Raw genomic sequence first — 20,368 nt, 5'->3', positions numbered from 1 at the left:
ACTAGGGGTTAGGGGCTGGGGGGACCTCAAGGGGGGGAAAAAAGGAGACATATGTAATACTCTTTGTAATACTTCAAGAAATAAAAATTATTAAAAAAAAATAGAGGTAAAGCAGCATCCAACAGACTGTCAAACCTCAGCGGGAAGGTAGAGGAGGGTTGGCGGGGCCGGTAAGAGATCAACCAAAGGACTTGTATGCATGCATATAAGCACAACCAACAGACATGCAGACACTGGGGGAGAGGGGGTTTGAGGGCAAGTGCCGGGGGGTAGGGGTGGCTGGGGGAGGTCAATGGGGAAAACAAAGGGGGAGACATATGTACTACTATTTATAATACCTTAAACAACAAAATAAATTTTTTTAAAAAAATTTTCCTATAAAAAAAATTCATCCCAATCTAATTTGTATCAAAGCTTTTAAGAAATGCTAGAGAAAAAAAAGACAATTTATTTAACAGTAATCTTTAATCATGACAAATATTCTGTGGAATGATGGAAAGTATAAAAAATGGTGAAATATTTAATAGTTCCCATTGTTTTGGTATCATTTCTAAATCTCAGGTCACCAACAGGGCAAGTTTACAACTTTGTCTAATTAAAAACTAGCCTCAAAACCCAAATAGTATATCTGGATTACTCAAATCAAGCATGTTCCTGCATATCTCCAATAAAAACCACAGAACACTTGGTTCTAATTAGAAGCCAAAACAAACATGCACAGACCCCAAAATCTAACAAAAAGAATGATAGTGAAGGGGGTAGTGAAAGAGGGAGGAGAGAAAGATACCTATGACTCATAATGAGAGTCAATGTCATGTTCTCAGGCTTGCTCCTGGGTCTGTGCAACTCAACACAGCCACATTCCTACATGCCTGGGATGGTCAACCAGGCAAGCTAACATGAAAAGGAGCGTCAAACTCCAGCTTGTGGTGGTGTGGAAAGGGCATGGAGGCTCAAGTTCTGGTTTTACTGGTTGATTACCTTGGACTAGTTACCTTCTCTTTCGGAACCTAAGTCATATCATTTATAAAAATGATATGAGGGCTAACAATAATTCCTTTTGCCATATTTGCTTTCTCTTTTTCTCAACACATACCTAATAGTACACACATTTTTTTTTCTTTTCTTGCCTGCCAAGTCATTTACAAGTAAGTTACATTAAAATGCCACTTCATTTCTAGAACATTTACTTTAATAAAGGGCTTGTTAAAAAATTCCCTCAATCCAATGGTTCCAAATCCCAACTTCTAATACAATGTTTCCTGCACCAGAATCAACAAGAGCTCTGTTCAGCCCTGGCCGGTTTGGCTCAGTGGATAGAGCGTCGGCCTGCAGACTGAAAGGTCCCAGGTTCTATTCCGGCTAAGGGCATGTACCTTGGTTGCGGGCACATCCCCAGTGGGGAGTGTGCAGGAGGCAGCTGATCGATATTTCTCTCTCACTGATGTTTCTAACTCTCTATCCCTCTCCCTTCCTCTCTGTAAAAAATCAATAAAATATATTTTAAAAAAAGGGGGGGGTCTTTTCAGAGAGAGTGGAAGAGAAGGTGGGATGGGAGGAGGGAAGGGGTTGCCCCCATGCATTGAAGGGTCTGGGGTTGATTTCCTGTCAAGGACACATAACTGGGTGGTGGGTTTGCTCCCTACCCCAATCTGGGCATTTGTAGGAGGCAACCTTTAAGTGTCTCCTCTACCTTCAACCCTCCTCTACCTTCCCGCTGAGGTTTGACAGTTTGTGATCCTGATAAAACCTTGGGCAATTATACTCACTCACTTTTCTCTAGTAACTTTCCTCTTCTCCACAGGTGCTGCAGAAGCCATGCATATACTGAATGACCCAGTCAGAACTGACTGGACTAGAAAGATCACCTGACTCAAGATTTCTTGAACCATTCTTTCTCCCAGAAATTTGGAAATGATCAAAAACCTGGATTAATTCTGAGCTGTGGCTGCAATTAACAAAAAATAAAAGTACCTAAAAATTATTGGGAGGTGCCTGAGAAAGCAAAGAAAGCCATTCTGCAAAGAAAAAAACAAAGCCATTGAAATACAGAGATTACTAGTAAATAAAGGAAAAATGATACCTAGTATGCCTACAGGTATGGGTTTCTTTCTGCAGCCTGGCTCCATTTCTGATTTTGGATCCTTGGGATACCTTGGTTTGTTTCCAATCAATTTCCTTTTAAGTTCAAATTGGCTTGATTTAGCTTCTTTTACATAATGCAAAAAGAACTAAAACTCTGTCCTTGTTATTATGCACATGTAAAAATTATAATCAGCTTACTTTTTCATATTTTGTTGCCACTGTTTATATATTAACATTTTAATAGCTATTTCAAATTAGAGAAATCAGCTTTCCTTAAACAAAGCCTGCACAAAAACAGTTTAATCTTTAGTTCACAATTTAGGATTATTATTACGAGGTTCAGTTACTGTGATATGACTGCAGATGTAGCTGGTGCAGAATGTCAAATTAAATGGTTTCTGAACCAAAGAACAGCAAAATCAGCTGTTGAAGAAAGATTATGTGTGGTTATGAGGTGCAAAATTCTAATCTTATCCTATCCTATATCATAAAAGGGTAATATGCAAATCAACCAAACGACAGAACGACCAGTTGCTATGATGCGCACTGATCACCAGGGAGCAGACGCTCAACGCAGGAGCTGCCCTCTGGTGGTCAGTGCACTCCCATAGGGGGAGCACCGCTCAGCCAGAAGCCCTGAGCCGGGCTCATGGCTGGTGAACACAACAGCGGTGGCAGGAGCCTCTCCCACCTCCACAGCAGCGCTAAGGATGTCCAACTACTGGCTTAGGCCCGCTCCCCTATGGAGAGGGAGCGGGCCTAAGCCATCAGTCAGACATCCCCCGAGGGCTCTGGACTGAGAGAGGGCACAGGCTGGGCTGAGGGAACACCCCCCACCCACCCCTCCCACCACCAGTGCACAAATTTCGTGCACCGGGCCTCTAGTGTATTATAACATCTCTGCTACTATACTACACAAGACATGTTCTCTCTAACACAGGTAGCCAAACACTTTCTGTGGAGTAAGACAGTAAATATTTTAGTCTCTGTGGGCCATAAGTTCTGTCACAACTACTGAACTCTACTGTTGTATGTAGTGTGAAAGCAGCCACAGACAATACACAAACGTGTGAATGTGTTAAAAAAATCTTTTATGGACACTCAAATCTGATTTTTTGTAATTTTCATATATCACAAATGCTACTCTTCTTTTAATTTTTCCCCTAATCATTTAAAAATGTAAAACCATTCTTTGCTTATAGGCCTTACAAAAAAAAGCAGAGTTAAATATGGCTCAATGGTCATAGTTTGTCGACTCCTGCTCTAAAAGATATAAAAGAATCGTTATCAAATGGCACATATATTCCACAGGGCAGAGTTCTACACCTCTGCCCTAGGTGGCTAGGACACAATAGGTAGAAGTGTACTCCTTCACAGAGTAGAGCTTTTCTATTTTATTTCCTGTGAGGGCTCTCCTCCTTTACTCTCCTGTTTGTGCTAATCTACATTATTCTCTCCCCTAATCATTATTCATTCTTCTTTCCTCTTTTTCTGGTCACTGCCCCTTACTATTGAATAGAAAAACCAAGTAATCACAGGATATCTGGTATGGTTTATGGGTCTCTGGCTCTTAGCTATTTTTAATTTTGCTTTCTACACAAGGGTTTCTGCTTCTCTGATTAAAAAAATAATAAATTGCCGGAGCTGGTTTGGCTTATGGATGGAGCGTCGGCCTGCGGACTGAAGGGTCCCAGGTTCGATTCCGGTCAAGGGCATGTACCTGGGTTGTGGGCACATCCCCAGTGGGGAATGTGCAGGAGGCGGCTGATTGATGTTTCTCTCTCATCGATGTTTCTATCTCTCTCCCTTCCTCTCTGTAAAAAATCAATAAAATATATTAAATAATAATCCTATATAATAAAAGAGAAAGATGCTAATTGGCGTTCGACCGCTACCCTTTTCATTGGCTAATCAGTGAGATATGCAAATTAGTCGACAGCCAAGATGGCAGCTAATTTGCATATGTCAGCCCCAAGCCTCAGACTGAAGCTTTAGGCTGGGGCCTGGGCGGAGCCATCCAGCGATCATTGAGCAGGGAACCAGGCAGAGCCAGCCAGCTATGCTTGATGGCAGCAGCGGCAGGGAGCTGGGGGTGCTCTGGCGGAGGCTTTAGGCTTGGGCCAGTCCAGCCAGCCAGGGATCCTTGATGGCAGTTGCAGCGGGGAACTGGGGCGGAGCCAGCCAGCGGTTGGTGGCGGGGAGCTGGGGGTGCCCCGACCCAGGCCTAAACCTGGCCCGGGCCTCCCCCCTCAGCCGGAGGCTTTAAGCTTGGGCCAAGGAGGAGCCAGCCAGTGATCATTGATGGTGGCAGCGGTGGGGAGCTGGGGGTGACCCGGCCCAGGGCTAATAACTCACCAGAGGCTTTAGTCCTCAAAGGGAGGCCAGACTGTGGCTTAGGCCCACTCCCCAAGGGGAGCAGGGAGCAGGTAGTAGGACATCCCCTAGGGCTCCCAGTATGTGATGGGGGCAAGCTGGGCTGAGGGACCCCCCCACCCCCACCAGTGCACAAATTTTTGTGCACCGGGCCTCTAGTAATAATAATAATAAATGGTGAGGGTAGTGGTAAGAAGTTCTATTTACAGGTTTGACATTATTCCAAATCCTTAATGGGTCTAAAAAGATCACTAAATTTTATTTTTGTAATTATTTGCTTTACCCTATACTTTAAAATAATACACCTAATGTAGAAGCCAAAATATTCCAAATACCTAAACTAGTCAATTTCATTTAAGCAGTCTGACCACAGAAATATCATTTTTCCCTTTTTCTTTGTGGCTGATTATTTTTTATATCTATCTTTCTCAGGCTTTTCCTATTTGTATCTTCAAACACAGTATAATCTCTGGAAGTCAAAAGATTGAAGCTATACACCTATATCGCTATATAAAGAAAATACAATAAGCATTTCAACATAAACTTTTCTCTAAACATATTAAGTACTGGCCTACCAAGTTTTCATTTTAAGTTACCCTTTTGTTTCTTATAAATTAAAAACTTGCTTAACTTTTATGAATTATAAACAATATACAGAATTTTACAGAAAGATGATGTGCCCTCCTTGGGGCATACCCATATAAATCTCCTTTTCAAGTGAATTTTCTTTCTTCTAAACTCTAAGGGTCTCCATGAGACTTGCAACCAGGGGAGCAATGGGCAGTGGCTGCTTGTCTGGGCTAACCCTCTGGGTCCTGTCTCCAAGCCCCCTTTTCTCTGACTTTCCAGTGTACTGACATGACAGCAGCCCCACATTGGCTCCCCTCTTTCCCATAACGTCTCTAGAGAGCCAAAGCAGCCCTGCCCAGGCTCTCTCCTGTTGCTGCTTCTTAGGCACTTCCTTGTTTCACTGTCCCCAGCTTTAATAAATATACTCTTAAAATCATAAAATAAATAAATTAACTAATTAAGCAGAATGACTATAAAACAGGAAACTTCAAAAATATGGACTTTAATCTCCTTTGGCAACAAAAATAGATGAGAATAGGTAGAAATACTAGATGTTATTAGAACATAAAAAGATATTCAAAATTAGAAAACACCTGTTTTTTCATGACCCTTTCAGACGAGAGGTGCTTTGATATTTCAAGCATCCAATTACAGTGACTCAAATTCCAGAAGAGCCAGGCAGTACTATACTAAAAAAAGTAATGTCAAAAGCAGTATGGGGGTTCCTCAAAAATATAAAAGTAGAACCACCATAAAATACAGCAATTCTGAGTATTTATTTGAAAGAAATGAAATCTCTATCTCAAAAACTATATCTGCACCCCCCCCTCGCGCCCCCTGTGTTCACTGCAGCTCTATTTACAATAGCCAACACATAGAAACAACCTAAATGTCCACTTACAGATGAATGGGTCAAAAAATGTGGTATATATATATACAATGGAATATTATTCAGCCATAACAAAGAAGACAAGTCTGTTCTATGACAATATGGATGGAACTTGAGGGTATTACGCTAAGTGAAATAAGTCAGAGAAAGACAAATACTGTATAATCTTATATGTGGAATCTAAAAAGAAATACAAAGAACAGGTTAGTGGTTGTCAGAGGTGGGGAGTGGGAGATTAGAAAAAATGGGTGAAAGTAGTAAAAAAGCTATAAACTTCCAGTTACAAAGTCAAAAAGTCCTGGAGATGTAATACACAGCATGGTGACTACACTTAACAATATTGTACCGTGTATTTGAAAGGTATGAAAGTAGTTCTTAAAAGTTCTTACCATGAGAAAAAAAAATTGTAACTATATGTAGGGATGGATATTTAAACTAAACTTATTTTGGTAGTCATTTTGCAATAAGTACAATATATCAAATCATTACAAACTAAAACAATATTATATGTCAATTATATATCAATTTAAAAAGTACTGACAAAAATGTCACTGCATATAATTAGTATAAAATAGTCTCAACGAATAGGGAAAAAATGTCAATGCTCTCAGTGTTTGACACAGAATAACTGGAGACAAAGTGAGGGGTTATATCTCCCAATAGGTAACTGACTAAAAAAAAAAAAGTCATTTTAGCCCTAACTGGTTTGGCTCAGTGGATAGAGCGTCAGCCTGCGGACTCAAGGGTCCCAGGTCTGATTCCGGTCAAGGGCATGTACCTTGGTTGCGGGCACATCCCCAGTAGGGGGGTGTGCAGGAGGCAGCTGATTGATGTAAAAACTCAATAAAATATATATAAAAAAAAAAAATCAAATATATACTTTTTTAAAAAGTCATTTTACAGCACAAGATAAATAACTTTTTGATTTACAAAGCTTTTTCATTGTTGTTGTTGTTAATCCTCACCCAAGCATATTTTTTCCATTGATTTCTTTAGGGAGAGGTAGAGACAGAGAGAAACATCACTGTGAGGAAGACACCTAGATTGGTTGCCTCCTGTACACACGCCGACAGGGGCCAGGGATCGAGCCTGCAACCAAGGTGTGCCCCTGACCGGAATCCAACCCGGGAACCTTCAGTCCACGGGCTGACGCTCTAACCACTGAACAAAACCAGCTAGGGTGGCTTACAAAATGTTTAAAGAACTGGGCCTCTTTTTAAAATGTGTAATCCATAGGACTAAAACTAATTTTAAAAGGATTTCATCCACCAGAGGGGGCACTTACAAAACAGGAGGGGGAAAAAATGTTAACAGCAATCAATAGTATACAAATTGAAGGTTAGAATACATCTTGCAAAGCAAAATCCTTTAAGTCTATGAATTCCATACAACCACATGTAAAATTGATTGCTATTTTTCTGAGAAAATCAAAATTTTCATCGTTATGGGTTCCAAGGCTCATTTGTTCATGTGTTCACAAACTGAACAAATACATGTGTAAGAGCTAAAACTAGTCACCCATAGCAAGTCAACTAGAGAAGTGATATTTATCTTTCCAATAAATCCCATACTCTCCCTCCTTTTTTTAAAGTTAGTACTAGGACCAGCTTTTTGAAAGTCAGTCACAATGTCAATAGTCATCCTGAAATAGTCACCTAATTCTGGGTCTAGTGATTCTAGACAAGCCCATGTCATCACCATTCTTGGACTCCCTCTCACCATTTAGCTTCAGAAATTTTCTACATCTTAGTATATCCTGAGGCCAGTAAATTTAAATTTATAAGGAAATAATATCCATTATTAACTACCTATTAATTAGGAATGTATTAATTTTTTGAAAATAACATCTATTAAGTACTCAATAAATGTAACATTATCTCATGTAAACCTCACGACCCCATGAGGTTACGTACTATTATCCTCCCTTTACAGATGAGGGCATTAAGGCTTAAAGATCTCAATGCTAGTAAAGAGTGGACCACAAACTACAGGGCTAAATACTGTGCTGTACCACAAATAAGAAAACTGAAATTTTTATTGGGGTAATTGTAGATTCACATACAGCTGTTTTAAAAAAAAATACATGGTGATCCCTTGTACACCTTTGCTTGGTTTCCTACATTTTGGAAAACTACACTATAACGCAGCAAACAAGATACTGATAATGATAAAATCTACCAATCTTGTTTAGATTTCTAAGGCATTTTTAACCGGCTGATACATCTTTGCTTTTATTCTAGGAACACTTGGAAATGCTCCATATAAAATTCTACTTGTTCCCCAATTGTTTTTACTCTCTTAATTGGTCTTCACTTATAATTTAATATCTTTTTAAGAAATTTTAGGGTTTCTTGTTGTTTAATAATTATGTATCTCAATATCCTATTCTCTCTATATATGTAAACTAACTAGAATCCTGGCATTTAATCCCAGCTCTGACATGCACTAGTTTAGGTAAATCATTTAACCTCTCAACATTTCTCTCAACCTACCCGCAAAGAGTTGTTGAAGATCACTTTGCCTGCAAAGTGGTTAGAACAGTACCTGGCTAACTTAGCAGAATTAAGTGCTCACTAAACTTTAACTATAATTTACTATTTATTCACCAAAACTTTTCAAACAGCAAATCCATTCATTCCAGCCTCTGTAATATGCTAACCTTATCCACTTGGTCACTAATTCATTAAAAAAATGTACTGTTTACACATAAAGATGATAAACAGATGAATCAAATATATAACTTTTCTTCACAAGCACACAATTATAAAAATTTTTTGTTAATTCTCACCCGAGGATATTTTTTTCCATTGTTTTTTTGGGAGAGAATGGAAGGGAAGAGGAGAGAGAGGGAGAGAGAGAAAGAGAAGCAGGGAGGGGGAAAGCGCAACATCGATGTGAGAGAGACACATCGATTGGTCGCCTCCTGCACAAGCCCTGACCAGGGCCGGGGATCAAGCCTGCAACCAAGATATACTAATATACACTTGATCAGAATCAAATCCTAAACCCTTCGGTGCGCAGGCCAATGCTCTAACCCACTGAGCCAAACAGCTAGGGCACACAATTATTAAAATTTAAGGTAATGGCAACAATGCCAAAAAAAAGTACTGTTAAAGTTCTCTGGCACTTTTGATGGCGGAAGTAACATGTGACCTGACTCTTTAAGAATTTTTTCTTTAGACAAATAAATGGGAAGACATGGGGTAGAAAAGGAGTGGGATATAACATTTTCTAGAATAAGGACATAGGGCAACTAAGATACCAAGAGAAAAGAAGGGACTTGTATAGGAAACAGCAAACAGTTCAGGCTGGCTGCACTGAAGGGTGACTGTAAAAGGAATAATGGAAAATAAGACTGAAGACTGGTCAAGGCCTAATCCTGAAAGGCTTCGAATCCAAGTCCAGAATCTAAGTTTCACTCTGTCTATAATAAAAAGTTAAAGATTTATGAGTAGCACAATTACGAGTTCAAAATTGTAGAGTCAAAACATGAATGTGCTATAACATGTAAAGTGGATTGCTGTGCTAGTATTTAGAAACCTGCTGCTGCAATTAATCAGGGAGGTAGAGAGCATGGAAAGAAGGGCTGAAGGGAAAATCTACTAACAATTGAATTAACATGACTTGAAACTTTGATGAAATGTGGGAAGAATAAAGTAAAGATGATTTTGGTTTCAAGCCTTAGTTCTGTGAACTGCACTGAGGAAAAATGGTTCCTGCACTTCTCTAAAATTAACTTGTCTATTTTCCTGAATTCCAAACCATACTTTCTTTACTGGACTGAATTATTTTTACCTGTGAAACCAATATTGTAGAGTAACTAACAGATTGAAGAAATGTGGAAGACTATGATGAACAGGAGAAGGAAATGAGCTTATTATATTTGATATATCATAACATGCTTATTAAAAGTAAGATTCAGGATACCTATAAACATCTGTTCATAAAACAGGAACCAGGATTCCTGTATTCTTTTGTTCACTGCTGTATCCTCAGTGTCTACCGGTACACAATTGCGGGGAATACTTGTTAGCACTCTACTCTGTTTTAAAAATGGCCTTCTGTTGCTAATTTATTTTAAAAGTATATAAACTGCAACATATTAACTTAGTAAAGGTTATATTAACCATTTTAAGTAATACTAAACTGTTACCCACTAAAGATTAAAACAAAAATCTTAATTTTCAACATATCATCAGACACAAAGTAAATGATACCTAAGATTTGACACAAATTTTCAGGTATCTCCCAAGCTCCATTTTGCAGTTTTGCAATTTAAAGGGAAACACATTAGTTGCTGGATGGGAAACATGAATACATTTCCTTGCAGAGTTTATCATCTTACCAGGTCTTTCCTTCCCAGTGCCTTTTGACTCAGCAAATTTTTGTATCAAGCTTTCAACTGTAGTGTTAGCCATATTATTTATAAATTCTTCATGGACCTATTAAAATGAGATAAAGATAAATTCTTTCTTTTTCTGTACATATTCTTACTGTCAGACAAAACTTCCACAAAGCAATTAAAATTCATTACACCAAATGTGTATTTTTTGAGCCAGAGCCTTTAAGAACTTTCATCTACTAAACATGGTCTGTTGCCTATCTTACACTGTTAGTAGTACTATGGGTACCAATCACTGTTTACAAGAACCCCTTAGATATGGCTGCACAACCTTAGAAATAAATGCAGCTTCTTGTTTCTTGAAATGTTTTGGAACATAATCCTTATGATAAATAAAAATTGCACAGGCAATTAAAAGTTTTAGATCTTTAATAATAAAGAATAACAGATTTCATCTTTCTCTACTATATTTCAATGCATTCCAAGTTGTGATCATTAAACCACCTTTACATTTTTGGAAAATTTCTAAGTACAAGTTCTATAACTTACAGCTGCTGTTCTAAATTTTAAAACAGTAAAACTTCCAAAAAGATATATTAAAAAATTGATAACTTCAGAATTTTAACATAAAGAGAACTGAATATAGTTAACTTTAAAAATTAATTTGAATTATCATCCCTGATGACCAATCAAAAATCCAGTTTATTTTACAGTTAATACATGTAAACACATATTTTTTAAATATATTTTTATTGATTTCAGAGAGGAAGGGAGGAGAGAGAGACAGAAACATCAATGATGAGAGAGAATCATTGATAGGCTGCCTTCTGCATGCCTCCTACGGGGGATCGAGCCCTCAACCTGAGCATGTGGTCTTGACCAGAATTGAACCTGGGACCCTTCAGTCCACAGGCTGATGCTCTATCCACTGAGCCAAACTGGCTAGAGCTGTAAATACATATTTTTTATCTGAAATAATTCAGTGTCATGTTATGAGTTTGGGATTTTTAAAGAGTCATAAATGAACATAAAATGTTCATGAATCAGTTCATGAAGTAAAAACCTACCTGGCCTATTTGCAAATGAATTTCCTTTACAGCATTTGACAAGGATCCTATAATTTCCTTTATGTGAATGAGATGAGTTTCTTCAATGTCTTGAAATTTCTGAGTAACAAATATAAAAAGTAACATATAAAATATGTATACACACATACACATAAATGCTAAAATCGAAAGATCTTTTAGAAGTTATCTCTATACATTATGTGAATGAGATGAGTGTCTTCAATGTCTTGAAATTTCTGAGTAACAAATATAAAAAGTAACATATAAAATATGTATACACACATACACATAAATGCTAAAATCAAAAGATCTTTTAGAAGTTATCTCTATACAGCTAACCAAATTTAGTAAGTTATTCATTATGTAATATTTAGCAATGCTTCTAGGCAAATAGGTTTAGTAAACATACTGAAATATAGCAGAGAAAAGTTACCTTTTTGTTGTTCCATTTCTCAGGTAAACATGAACTTTTTCAGTTTGAACATAACACAAATTAAAACCTATTATCATGGTCAGAAAATAAGAAGACCCAGAAGATATGGGTGTCTGTCATAAAAACCAAGGGAGAAGTGTTTCAAAAACTGAAAAACTGTAGTTTACCTCTAAACACTTTATAATCTAGCCTCTCAAAATGTCTTTCTAATCCTCAAAAATGTTAATATGTAGTCTTCAAAAGATATTCTGTGGTCAAATAAATTTGGGAAGTCTATAAACTCTTTCTTAGCAGTTCTCAACTGAAGGTGGGGATACATCAGATCACCAGGGGAATGTTTTCAAACTATAAAACACACAGATCCTCCACTACTACCTGGGGGTGGGGGTGGAAAGAGGTGAGAATGTTGTTTGGAAGAAATTCCCGGGTTATTCTTGTATTTATTACCCAATAAGAAAACTACTGCTAGACTTGGCTTCATAATAAACATTAAAAAGTCTGAAAATTATTGCATAACAAAATTTGTTTTATTTTGCCTAACCCAGTGTTTTCCAAAATTTTTTGACCAAACCACCCTGTTTGTCTTTCTTCATCTCTGAATATCTATTAATATCTCACAGAACAATCTTCCTCAAAATAGGATTTGGGAAATGCTGAACTAGCCATTTTCAAACAAAATACATTTGTTAAGTATTATGCACTAAGCAAAATAAGCCAGTCAGAGAAATCACATGATCGCATTCATATGTGAAATCTAATGAACAAAATAATCTGATGAACAAAATTTCAGAGGGAAGGGGGGGAGGAGGAGATTAACTGGGGAATTTATATGCATATTAGAGAACCCCGCAGAACCCTGGCGGAAGCTGTGTGGAGTGGCCGCTGGGCCCCGCCTCCAGTGTGCACGCAGCCATCTTGTGACGGCGTGAGGATCACCTAGGCTTTTATTAGTAAGATATGCATAGCCCATGGACATAGCAATAGTATGGTGAATCAGGCGTGGGAGTGGAGTGGATGGGGTCAATGGGAAAACAATAACAACAAAAAGAGAAGCATCTGTAATACTTTCAACAATAAAAATAAATTTAAAAAAATAATAAACACACTAGAAAATACATTTGTCATTTCCATGCACAAGCCTGATTGATTACCCTTCCTGACCCCCTCTCCTCCTAAATTAAATTAGTTTTAAGAAATAGGTCTAAATGCTTCAGTTTTTTCCCCTGGTTAGTTTATCAAATTAAATTCCATCACCCCATATTTAATATCTAGTTTTCTTCAACACTGAATTCCATGATCAAAAATCAATAAGCCAAATGATCATGCCCATATTTGTGTTAAGCTTCTGAACTTTAAAAAAAAGTGCAATTACAGTTTGGGCAATAATACAATAATAATCCAAACACTTCAATCAGTTTTATTCATGAGAAATAACAGAGTTAGAGTGCTTATTTTGACTAATTTTGAACAAGTCAATGAGAATACCAACAGTGCAAGATCCTGAATTAGTCTTAAGAACTGGGGAATATTCAGCAGGCGCATGATTCTAGTTTATTTTCATATTATAAAAGTCACCCTCAAATTTCTGTAACTCAATGAACCAGAGATTGTCTCATAGATAGGTAGACCAAAATCCAGGAAAGCTTGGTCAAAACTGCATATGATGACCCCTAATTCCAAGAAAATTGTACTACCTTTTCAGTCTCTTTTGAAACAGCTACAGTGAATAAGGCAGATCCTTAGCTATTTAGAAAAATCTTGAGCATGAAACTACACACAAACTCAACACATGATTCAAATGCAATTCTGAAACTGTGCTGCGTTTTCTTGGTGGGTAGATACTGCTAAATATCCTCAAAATTAGTGACTGCTAAACTCAGAGCAATTCAGCAATGGAAATATACTCTCAAGTATTTGAATATAAATAAATGAATATAAACAAATGAACTTTCTTGAACAAATGAGATTTTTTTTTCTCCTTTCAAATTCACTGTTTGTATGTACTGTTATACTAGAGATATCTACAGAGAAGCACTCCAATTCTAAAACCTTATTCTGGGGGTGCTGCTTAAACAAATTTCAGTCTCCTTGAACTCGTCATCAAACTGTTAAAAGTGAACAAAATCTCCTTATTGGTTCAAGTTTTTCAAGTGTCATTAACTGACAGTGGTAAAAAGCATAAACACAAAGAGAAGTCACATTTTTAATCATGTTTATTCTCACCGCAAATGAAAAAAATTAAATCGCAAATACTCCAAGTACATTCTAACCTTTTTCACCCCAGGGACTCAATTTCCTTCCCCACTAGTAAATATAGGTCCTGCCACCCAAATTTGATACTCATTAGACTGACAGGTCCTTTCCTACTGGGATTTAAGTCAACCGCTTAGGCTGGAACAAAAGGAAAGTGGAGATGTATAATAATTCTTTTCACTTCTAAATAACCCAAATTAAAGTCTACTGTCTATTAACAAACAATAGTTAATCTATTCTGCCAGTGTAAGAAAGAGAGAGAGAGAGAGAGAGAGAGAGAGAGAGAGAGAGAGAGAGAGAGCACATTAGCACAGTATACCATCATCTTTATTTAATAGCAGCATGGCTATTTATATATCTGATCAAATAAATTAATGTTCCCATCTTGGAAATGTCAGGATAAACAATTAAAATGCCAATTTTGGGGGGAAAATGTAATGAGAAAGCAAAAGAGAAGGATAAGGAGAGAAAAAAAATGAATGCTAAAAGTAGTTTTATAGCCCAGCCAGCTCAATCCCCAGTACGGGGTGTGCAGGAGGCAGCCATTAATGATTCTCTCTCATCATAGATGTTTCTATCTCTCCCTCTCTGAAATCAGTAAATATATTTAATAAAAAAAGAAAAGAAAAGAAGGCCCTAACTGGTTTGGCTCAGTGGATAGAGCGTTAGCCTGCAGACTCAAGGGTCTCAGGTTCGATTCCGGTCAAGGGCATGTACCTTGGTTGCAGGCACATCCCCAGTGAGAGTGTGCAGGAGGCAGCTGATCGATGTTCCTAATTCTCTATCCCTCTCCCTTCCTCTCTGTAAAAAATCAATAAAATATATTTTTTTAAAAAAGAAAAGGCATACTTTTATAAAGTACTATAAACAAAAAACCCTGATTCTAGCAAATTCTAATTCCTGTTTTTTTAAACAAATAATTGAAAGGCAAAATATTTTCACTGATAGGAACTAGTCATTTTAATACAAAATCAACAATAATTGCCTTATGAGTGTTCTGATTTAGAAGACAAAAGGGCACTTGCTGAAGTCTACAATGATCTTAGTTGCTATAGAAATTAAAACTTTTTATCTCACTAGAATTAGAGCCTAAACTTAACACAACTAACTATAAACCCTCCTTGAAATATTATCATTTCCCAACTGCCATGATATTATACTTCCCAGTTTTCTTCCTTCTCTGGCTTCTCCTACTTGGGTTTCAGCATCTCTTCCTCTATCAAATTGTCAATAATGAATCTCTCAGAGTGTGGGTGGCCCTTTCTTCTCCCACACTCAAGGTGATGTCATTATGGCTTTGTGTGCTGACAAGCCCCTATTTTATATAGGCTCACAATCCTTTATTCAAAACCTCTGGGACCAGGTGTTTGGGAATTCAATATTTTGGATTTTTTAAATAAAGATAATATGATGCTATTACCATATATTTGATAATACTACCAGCAGAATCTGCAGTGGCATCTGTTTATCAAAAACATTAGTATTTTTAAAAGAAAACACGTACATTTCGTCTAAGTAATATAAATAAAGAATATAGAAACAGCCTCACATCAGTTTAAGTCAAGTTTTGCTGCAAAATGAGTTATAGAAAAACGCTTTTTGTTTTCAGAGCTTTTGGAATCCAGCTTACTTAAATCCTCCAAAACTGCCCGTTTGTTGTCTCCACTTAGGTAGGCTGTTCAAAACTGAACATTTGGTCCCCTCTGACTCCTCAAATTAACAACAGTTCTTCATCTAGTCTTTCCCATACAGACTTACAAGCCAACACTCAGAAGAGATCTTGATCTCTCTAGAATTCTTCCATCCATCCCACTCCTGCCATCTCCAAATGCATTCACTTCTCACATTCTCCAAGGCCACCACATTGGCCCTCATCCTTCTCATCTCACTATTAACTGCCTTCTAAACTGGACTTTTTTTTTTCCCCAATGATTTTTTGTCTCATGGGCAGGAATGTAGAACAACAGAATTTTATTTTTTTAAATATTTTTGATGCTTTCAGAGAGGAAGGGAGAGGGAGAGTTGATTCTCCTTTGTCCTCACTATAATCTATTCTTCACAAAACTGCAAGAATTATCTTTTAAAATTCGGACCAGACCATGTCACATACTTGCATACTACCCTCCAATGTCTTCAAATTACTCTTAGAAGAAAACCAAACCCTTACTTAAGCCTGGTCTTTGCCTATGTTCTCCCTAACCTCATGCCTCACCATCATCTCTCCTTACTCAGTTTTAGCAAGCATTTTACACTTTATATAATGTGACAGCCCTTTTACATCTCTGGATCTTCATAGCTATATGGTCTCCAATGCCTGGATCACTTGGCCCTAGAATGAGTCTCTTACTTATTCTTCATCTCAGTTTTAAATGTCTCTTCCCAAAAAAATGCCTTTCTTAACTCCCGACTCCAGATTAGGTTAACTTTTATTAATCTATCTCATGGAAGCCTATTCTTTTCCCTTATAACACTGTAATAATTTATAACTTTATATTTAGGTATGTATTTAAGGTCTGCCTCCCTCCTCTATACTCCCAGAGCAGGGAGATACTTGTTTTATTTAAGTAGATACAGTATACACCCAGCACAGAGCCCACAACAGGGTAAGTAAAGATGGATGTATGTATGCCTACACGCAAGCAAGCCTTTGGTTTCTGATATGTGAGTCCTTCACCACTCCCAATGAGAAGACTCCCTAGAGTCCAAAAAGTCAGATTTTGTTAAGTCCTTCCTTCACTTATTGAGTGCCTATCATCATCTGAAAACTGTTTTAAGTGCTGAGGAAATAGCAGTGAACAAGTCAATACCTGCTCTCACAAAACTTACATTTTTGTAGAAGACAAAATTTAAAATATATATGTATTTTTTTACATACATACACACACACATATGCAGGTATGCGTGCTTCACCATGTTTCTAGCCCCTCAGACATGACGACTAAGAATAATGTTCTAAGAAGAGCGTTCCTCCACCATCCTCAGTAACAGAGTGATGATCATGCAGCTGACCCATGAAGAACAAGTAGCACAACAAATAAATCCTTGCTACTGTAAGTCACTGAGATTGGCGGGGGGGCGGGGGGGATTCTTTGTTACCTCAGCATACCCAGCCTATCCTGACTAATACAACAAATAAAATTCATGGTATGTTATATAATGAAAGGTGCTATGGGGCGGGGCAGTGGGGGGATGCGCAAGAGGACAAGAGGGTGGGGATGGAAGTTTTAGGAATGATTCATAAAAGGCACCCATCTTAAACCTAGGCCTTTAATTAGGCTCTAAGAACAACAAATCAAATATAATTACCCCAAGCTTATGGAAAACAGACGTATTTTATTGCCTGTCTTCTCTCGCTAAAATGGAAGTTTTATTTAAGCAGAGAGTTTTGTTTTGTTAACTGCTATATCCTCAGCACCTCAGCACGAAGTCATTTCCAGTTTTCTTCTTAAGCAGAAGTCAATTTTAAAATCTATATATAAGGCCTGGATTCATCATTTACCAATGTCCTCATTTTCCCCAATTCTCTTTAAATAGCCTCTTCTGAATAATCCATTATATTATAATTATTGCATCTTGGTCCTCAATCTCCGAAACAAAATGTGTATTTTTAAAACAGCATTATTAAAACATTGAGAATGTGCATTTTAACATTTCTAGTACTAAAAAAGTATATGAAAGAAAAATTATATTTAATCAATATATAAATATCCTATCTTAGATTTAAAGCCTTAAAAATACCAACCTGAGCTGTTTCTGTCATTTTCTGTTCAAAATCAGCTTTTGCTAATGCATATTTTTCCACATAGAGTTTATAGGTATCTGTAGCTTTCTTAGATTTAACAGCTGCCTGTAACAAAACAAAAACATTTTGAACTACAAAATTACCTTTCTTCTTTCTTGATATAAGTTAAAACAAAATAACAATTTAATGCATGTTAAGGGATGAGGCAATTTTAGAAGGTAATTGTACTGGGAACATCTATTTTTTTTAAAGCAAGAAACATCTCTCATAGGAAACAACCAAATACCAAAACTATATTAAGTAAAAACAATTTTCTAAGTAGTACATATGCTTAGTAATACCGTAAATTCTTAGAATAAAATTACAGAAACTAAATGTCCTAGTAGTAACATACTTGACCACTTTTGTAAAGTCATTACTAAAAGGGAAGTTGGGGCATTTGTTCTTAAATGAGGAAATTATGGTTTAAAAGCAATAACTACATTTCTTCTCATAAATAAAAGATGGGTTTTAACAGATTACCTATTGATAATAAAATAAATCTTACATCTTATTCATTTTATTCATTAGAACATTGTAAATAAATTTACTGATATACTACCAAAAATGTTTCCGCTTAAGTGCCTATAATTTTTATAATAAAGTCCTATGAAGCAAATATAGACATATAAAATAAGTACTTAGTCACATTTCACAAATATGAGTGCTTTCTAAATGGAGTTTTATAAAAATAAAGGTTTGTGAGTAAGGGTAAGACACATACTATGTCATAATAGTATTTGTTTTCAAATTTACCAAAGGAAAAATTATTCAAAGAACTGGCACACTTTTTTTAAACTACCTTCATACTAATAATAAGCTTATTATAGTCCTGCCTGGGTGGCTCAGTTACTGAAGCATAGTCCTGTATCCCAAAAAGGTTTCGGGTTCTATTCCTGGTCAGGGTTCATATGGGAGACAACCCACTGATGTCTCTTTCACATCGATGTTTCTCTCTCTCCCCCCCCCCCTTCCTCTCGCTCTAAAAATCAATGAAAACATATCCTCTGGTGAGGATTAAAATAATGATAATAATCTATTATAGGGCAAAATAAATTTACTTAGACTTGGATTTGAATATATCTAAATCAGAGACCCACTACACATCTAGTATGACATCACCTCTGAGCAGAACAATCAGAAAAAAGCACTCTTCCTCTGAGCTGTCGACCCCACCAAGGCAAGTGAACCACAGGCTGTATTTCAGCCACCAACTCACAACCTTTGGACACAACTAAATGCTACAGCTTTGCTCAAAATGTTAACTAAAAATAAATCCCTTAATTTCATCTAAATTATTACCTATATTAAACCTTTTCTGGTTTGTATCAAGGCTCAATCATTTCTTTAAGTGTAATCCCTAGTTACCATGTATTTTTCAAATGGTCCCTACACACACACACACACACACACACACTCTCTCTCTCTCTCTCTCTCTCTCTCTCTCTCACACACACACACACACACACACACACACACACACACACACACACAAAAGATCAGTTATTTAGCCCAGAAGTATTTTAACTCTCCAAAAAGTTTCAACTAATTTAGTTAAGAAACTTTTGCATTAATGACATGAACACCATATCAATTCACTGTTTGATGTGTATGTTACAGTATATACTATAGGTAAATGTTCCCATAGTTCACTTTTTAAAAATATGTTTATTGATTTCAGAGAGGAAGGAAGAGGAAGAGAGAGAAATATCAATGATGAGAATCACTGATTGGCTGCCTCCTGCATGCCCCCTACTGGGGATTCAGCCCAAACCCGAGCATGTGTACTGACTGGGAATCAAACTAGTTCATAGGTCAACTCACAACCACTGACACCAGCTGGGCTGTAGCTCACAATTTAAGTTTTTTGAAATGTCAACTTTTTATTGCATCTTGCTCATAGTTTTTTATAAATTTTTGGAAAAAATTAAATATTACACAGACAAATGCAGCCCCATTTCTTTCCCAGTCTCATTCCCTCCATTTGTTCTGCAAAGGTAATTCCATTCATGTGGCTGTGTTTACTGTCCCCATGTTTATCTATAATAAAAGTGTAATATGCTTATTAGACCGGACGTCCTTCTGGACTATCTTCCGGATGAAGCCAGGGCTGTGAGGGAAGCCCAGGTCCCTGGTGCCAGAGGGAAGCTGGTGCTGGCAGCTAGGGGAAGGAAGGCCTACTCTTGCACTAATTTTGTGCACCAGGCCTCTAGCAAATAAATATAAAAAGGGTTTTCTGACAAAGAATCCTTACATTAAAGACTATGTCAAAGGCATCAAAATTTATATATTCTTCCCTCAACATTATACTTTTCAGATGTACCCATTCAGGTCATTCTAGCTTTTTTATTTTATTTTTATTTTTTGCTTTTTTTACTTTTGTAATAGAAATTTTAGCACACACACAAATAAAGGGTAATAACTCCCATGAACCTAACTTCAAGATTCCGTCTATTCCTCCCCCTCTAGTATTTTTTCTTTTGCTAGAGTATTCCCCTATCTATCAGTTTACCCTTTTACTTATTTTACCCATTTATTTAAGCTGCTGAATAACCTCATTATATGAAACATTCTC

At 37.0% G+C, this 20,368-nt stretch overlaps 1 protein-coding gene across 2 annotated transcripts in view; it reads right to left on the bottom strand.

Annotated features, from left to right (window-relative positions):
* FCHO2 (FCH domain only 2) overlaps positions 1-20,368 on the bottom strand; it is a 131,476-nt gene that overhangs the window by 72,477 nt on the left and 38,631 nt on the right. For both annotated transcript variants that reach the window (XM_006775429.2, XM_015571603.1), the window contains exons 6-8: positions 17,755-17,859; positions 11,327-11,425; positions 10,263-10,359 (exon numbers count right to left, since the gene is read on the bottom strand). In XM_006775429.2, the coding sequence (XP_006775492.1) occupies positions 10,263-10,359; positions 11,327-11,425; positions 17,755-17,859 (301 nt within the window). The remainder of the gene's footprint in view (positions 1-10,262; positions 10,360-11,326; positions 11,426-17,754; positions 17,860-20,368) is intronic.

Source organism: Myotis davidii, unplaced genomic scaffold (assembly GCF_000327345.1).
Source record: "Myotis davidii unplaced genomic scaffold, ASM32734v1 scaffold44, whole genome shotgun sequence".
NCBI classification, from domain to species: Eukaryota; Metazoa; Chordata; class Mammalia; order Chiroptera; family Vespertilionidae; genus Myotis; species Myotis davidii.
The sequence above is the reverse complement of the archived record's forward strand: the minus strand, read 5'-3'. Positions and strand labels throughout refer to the sequence as shown.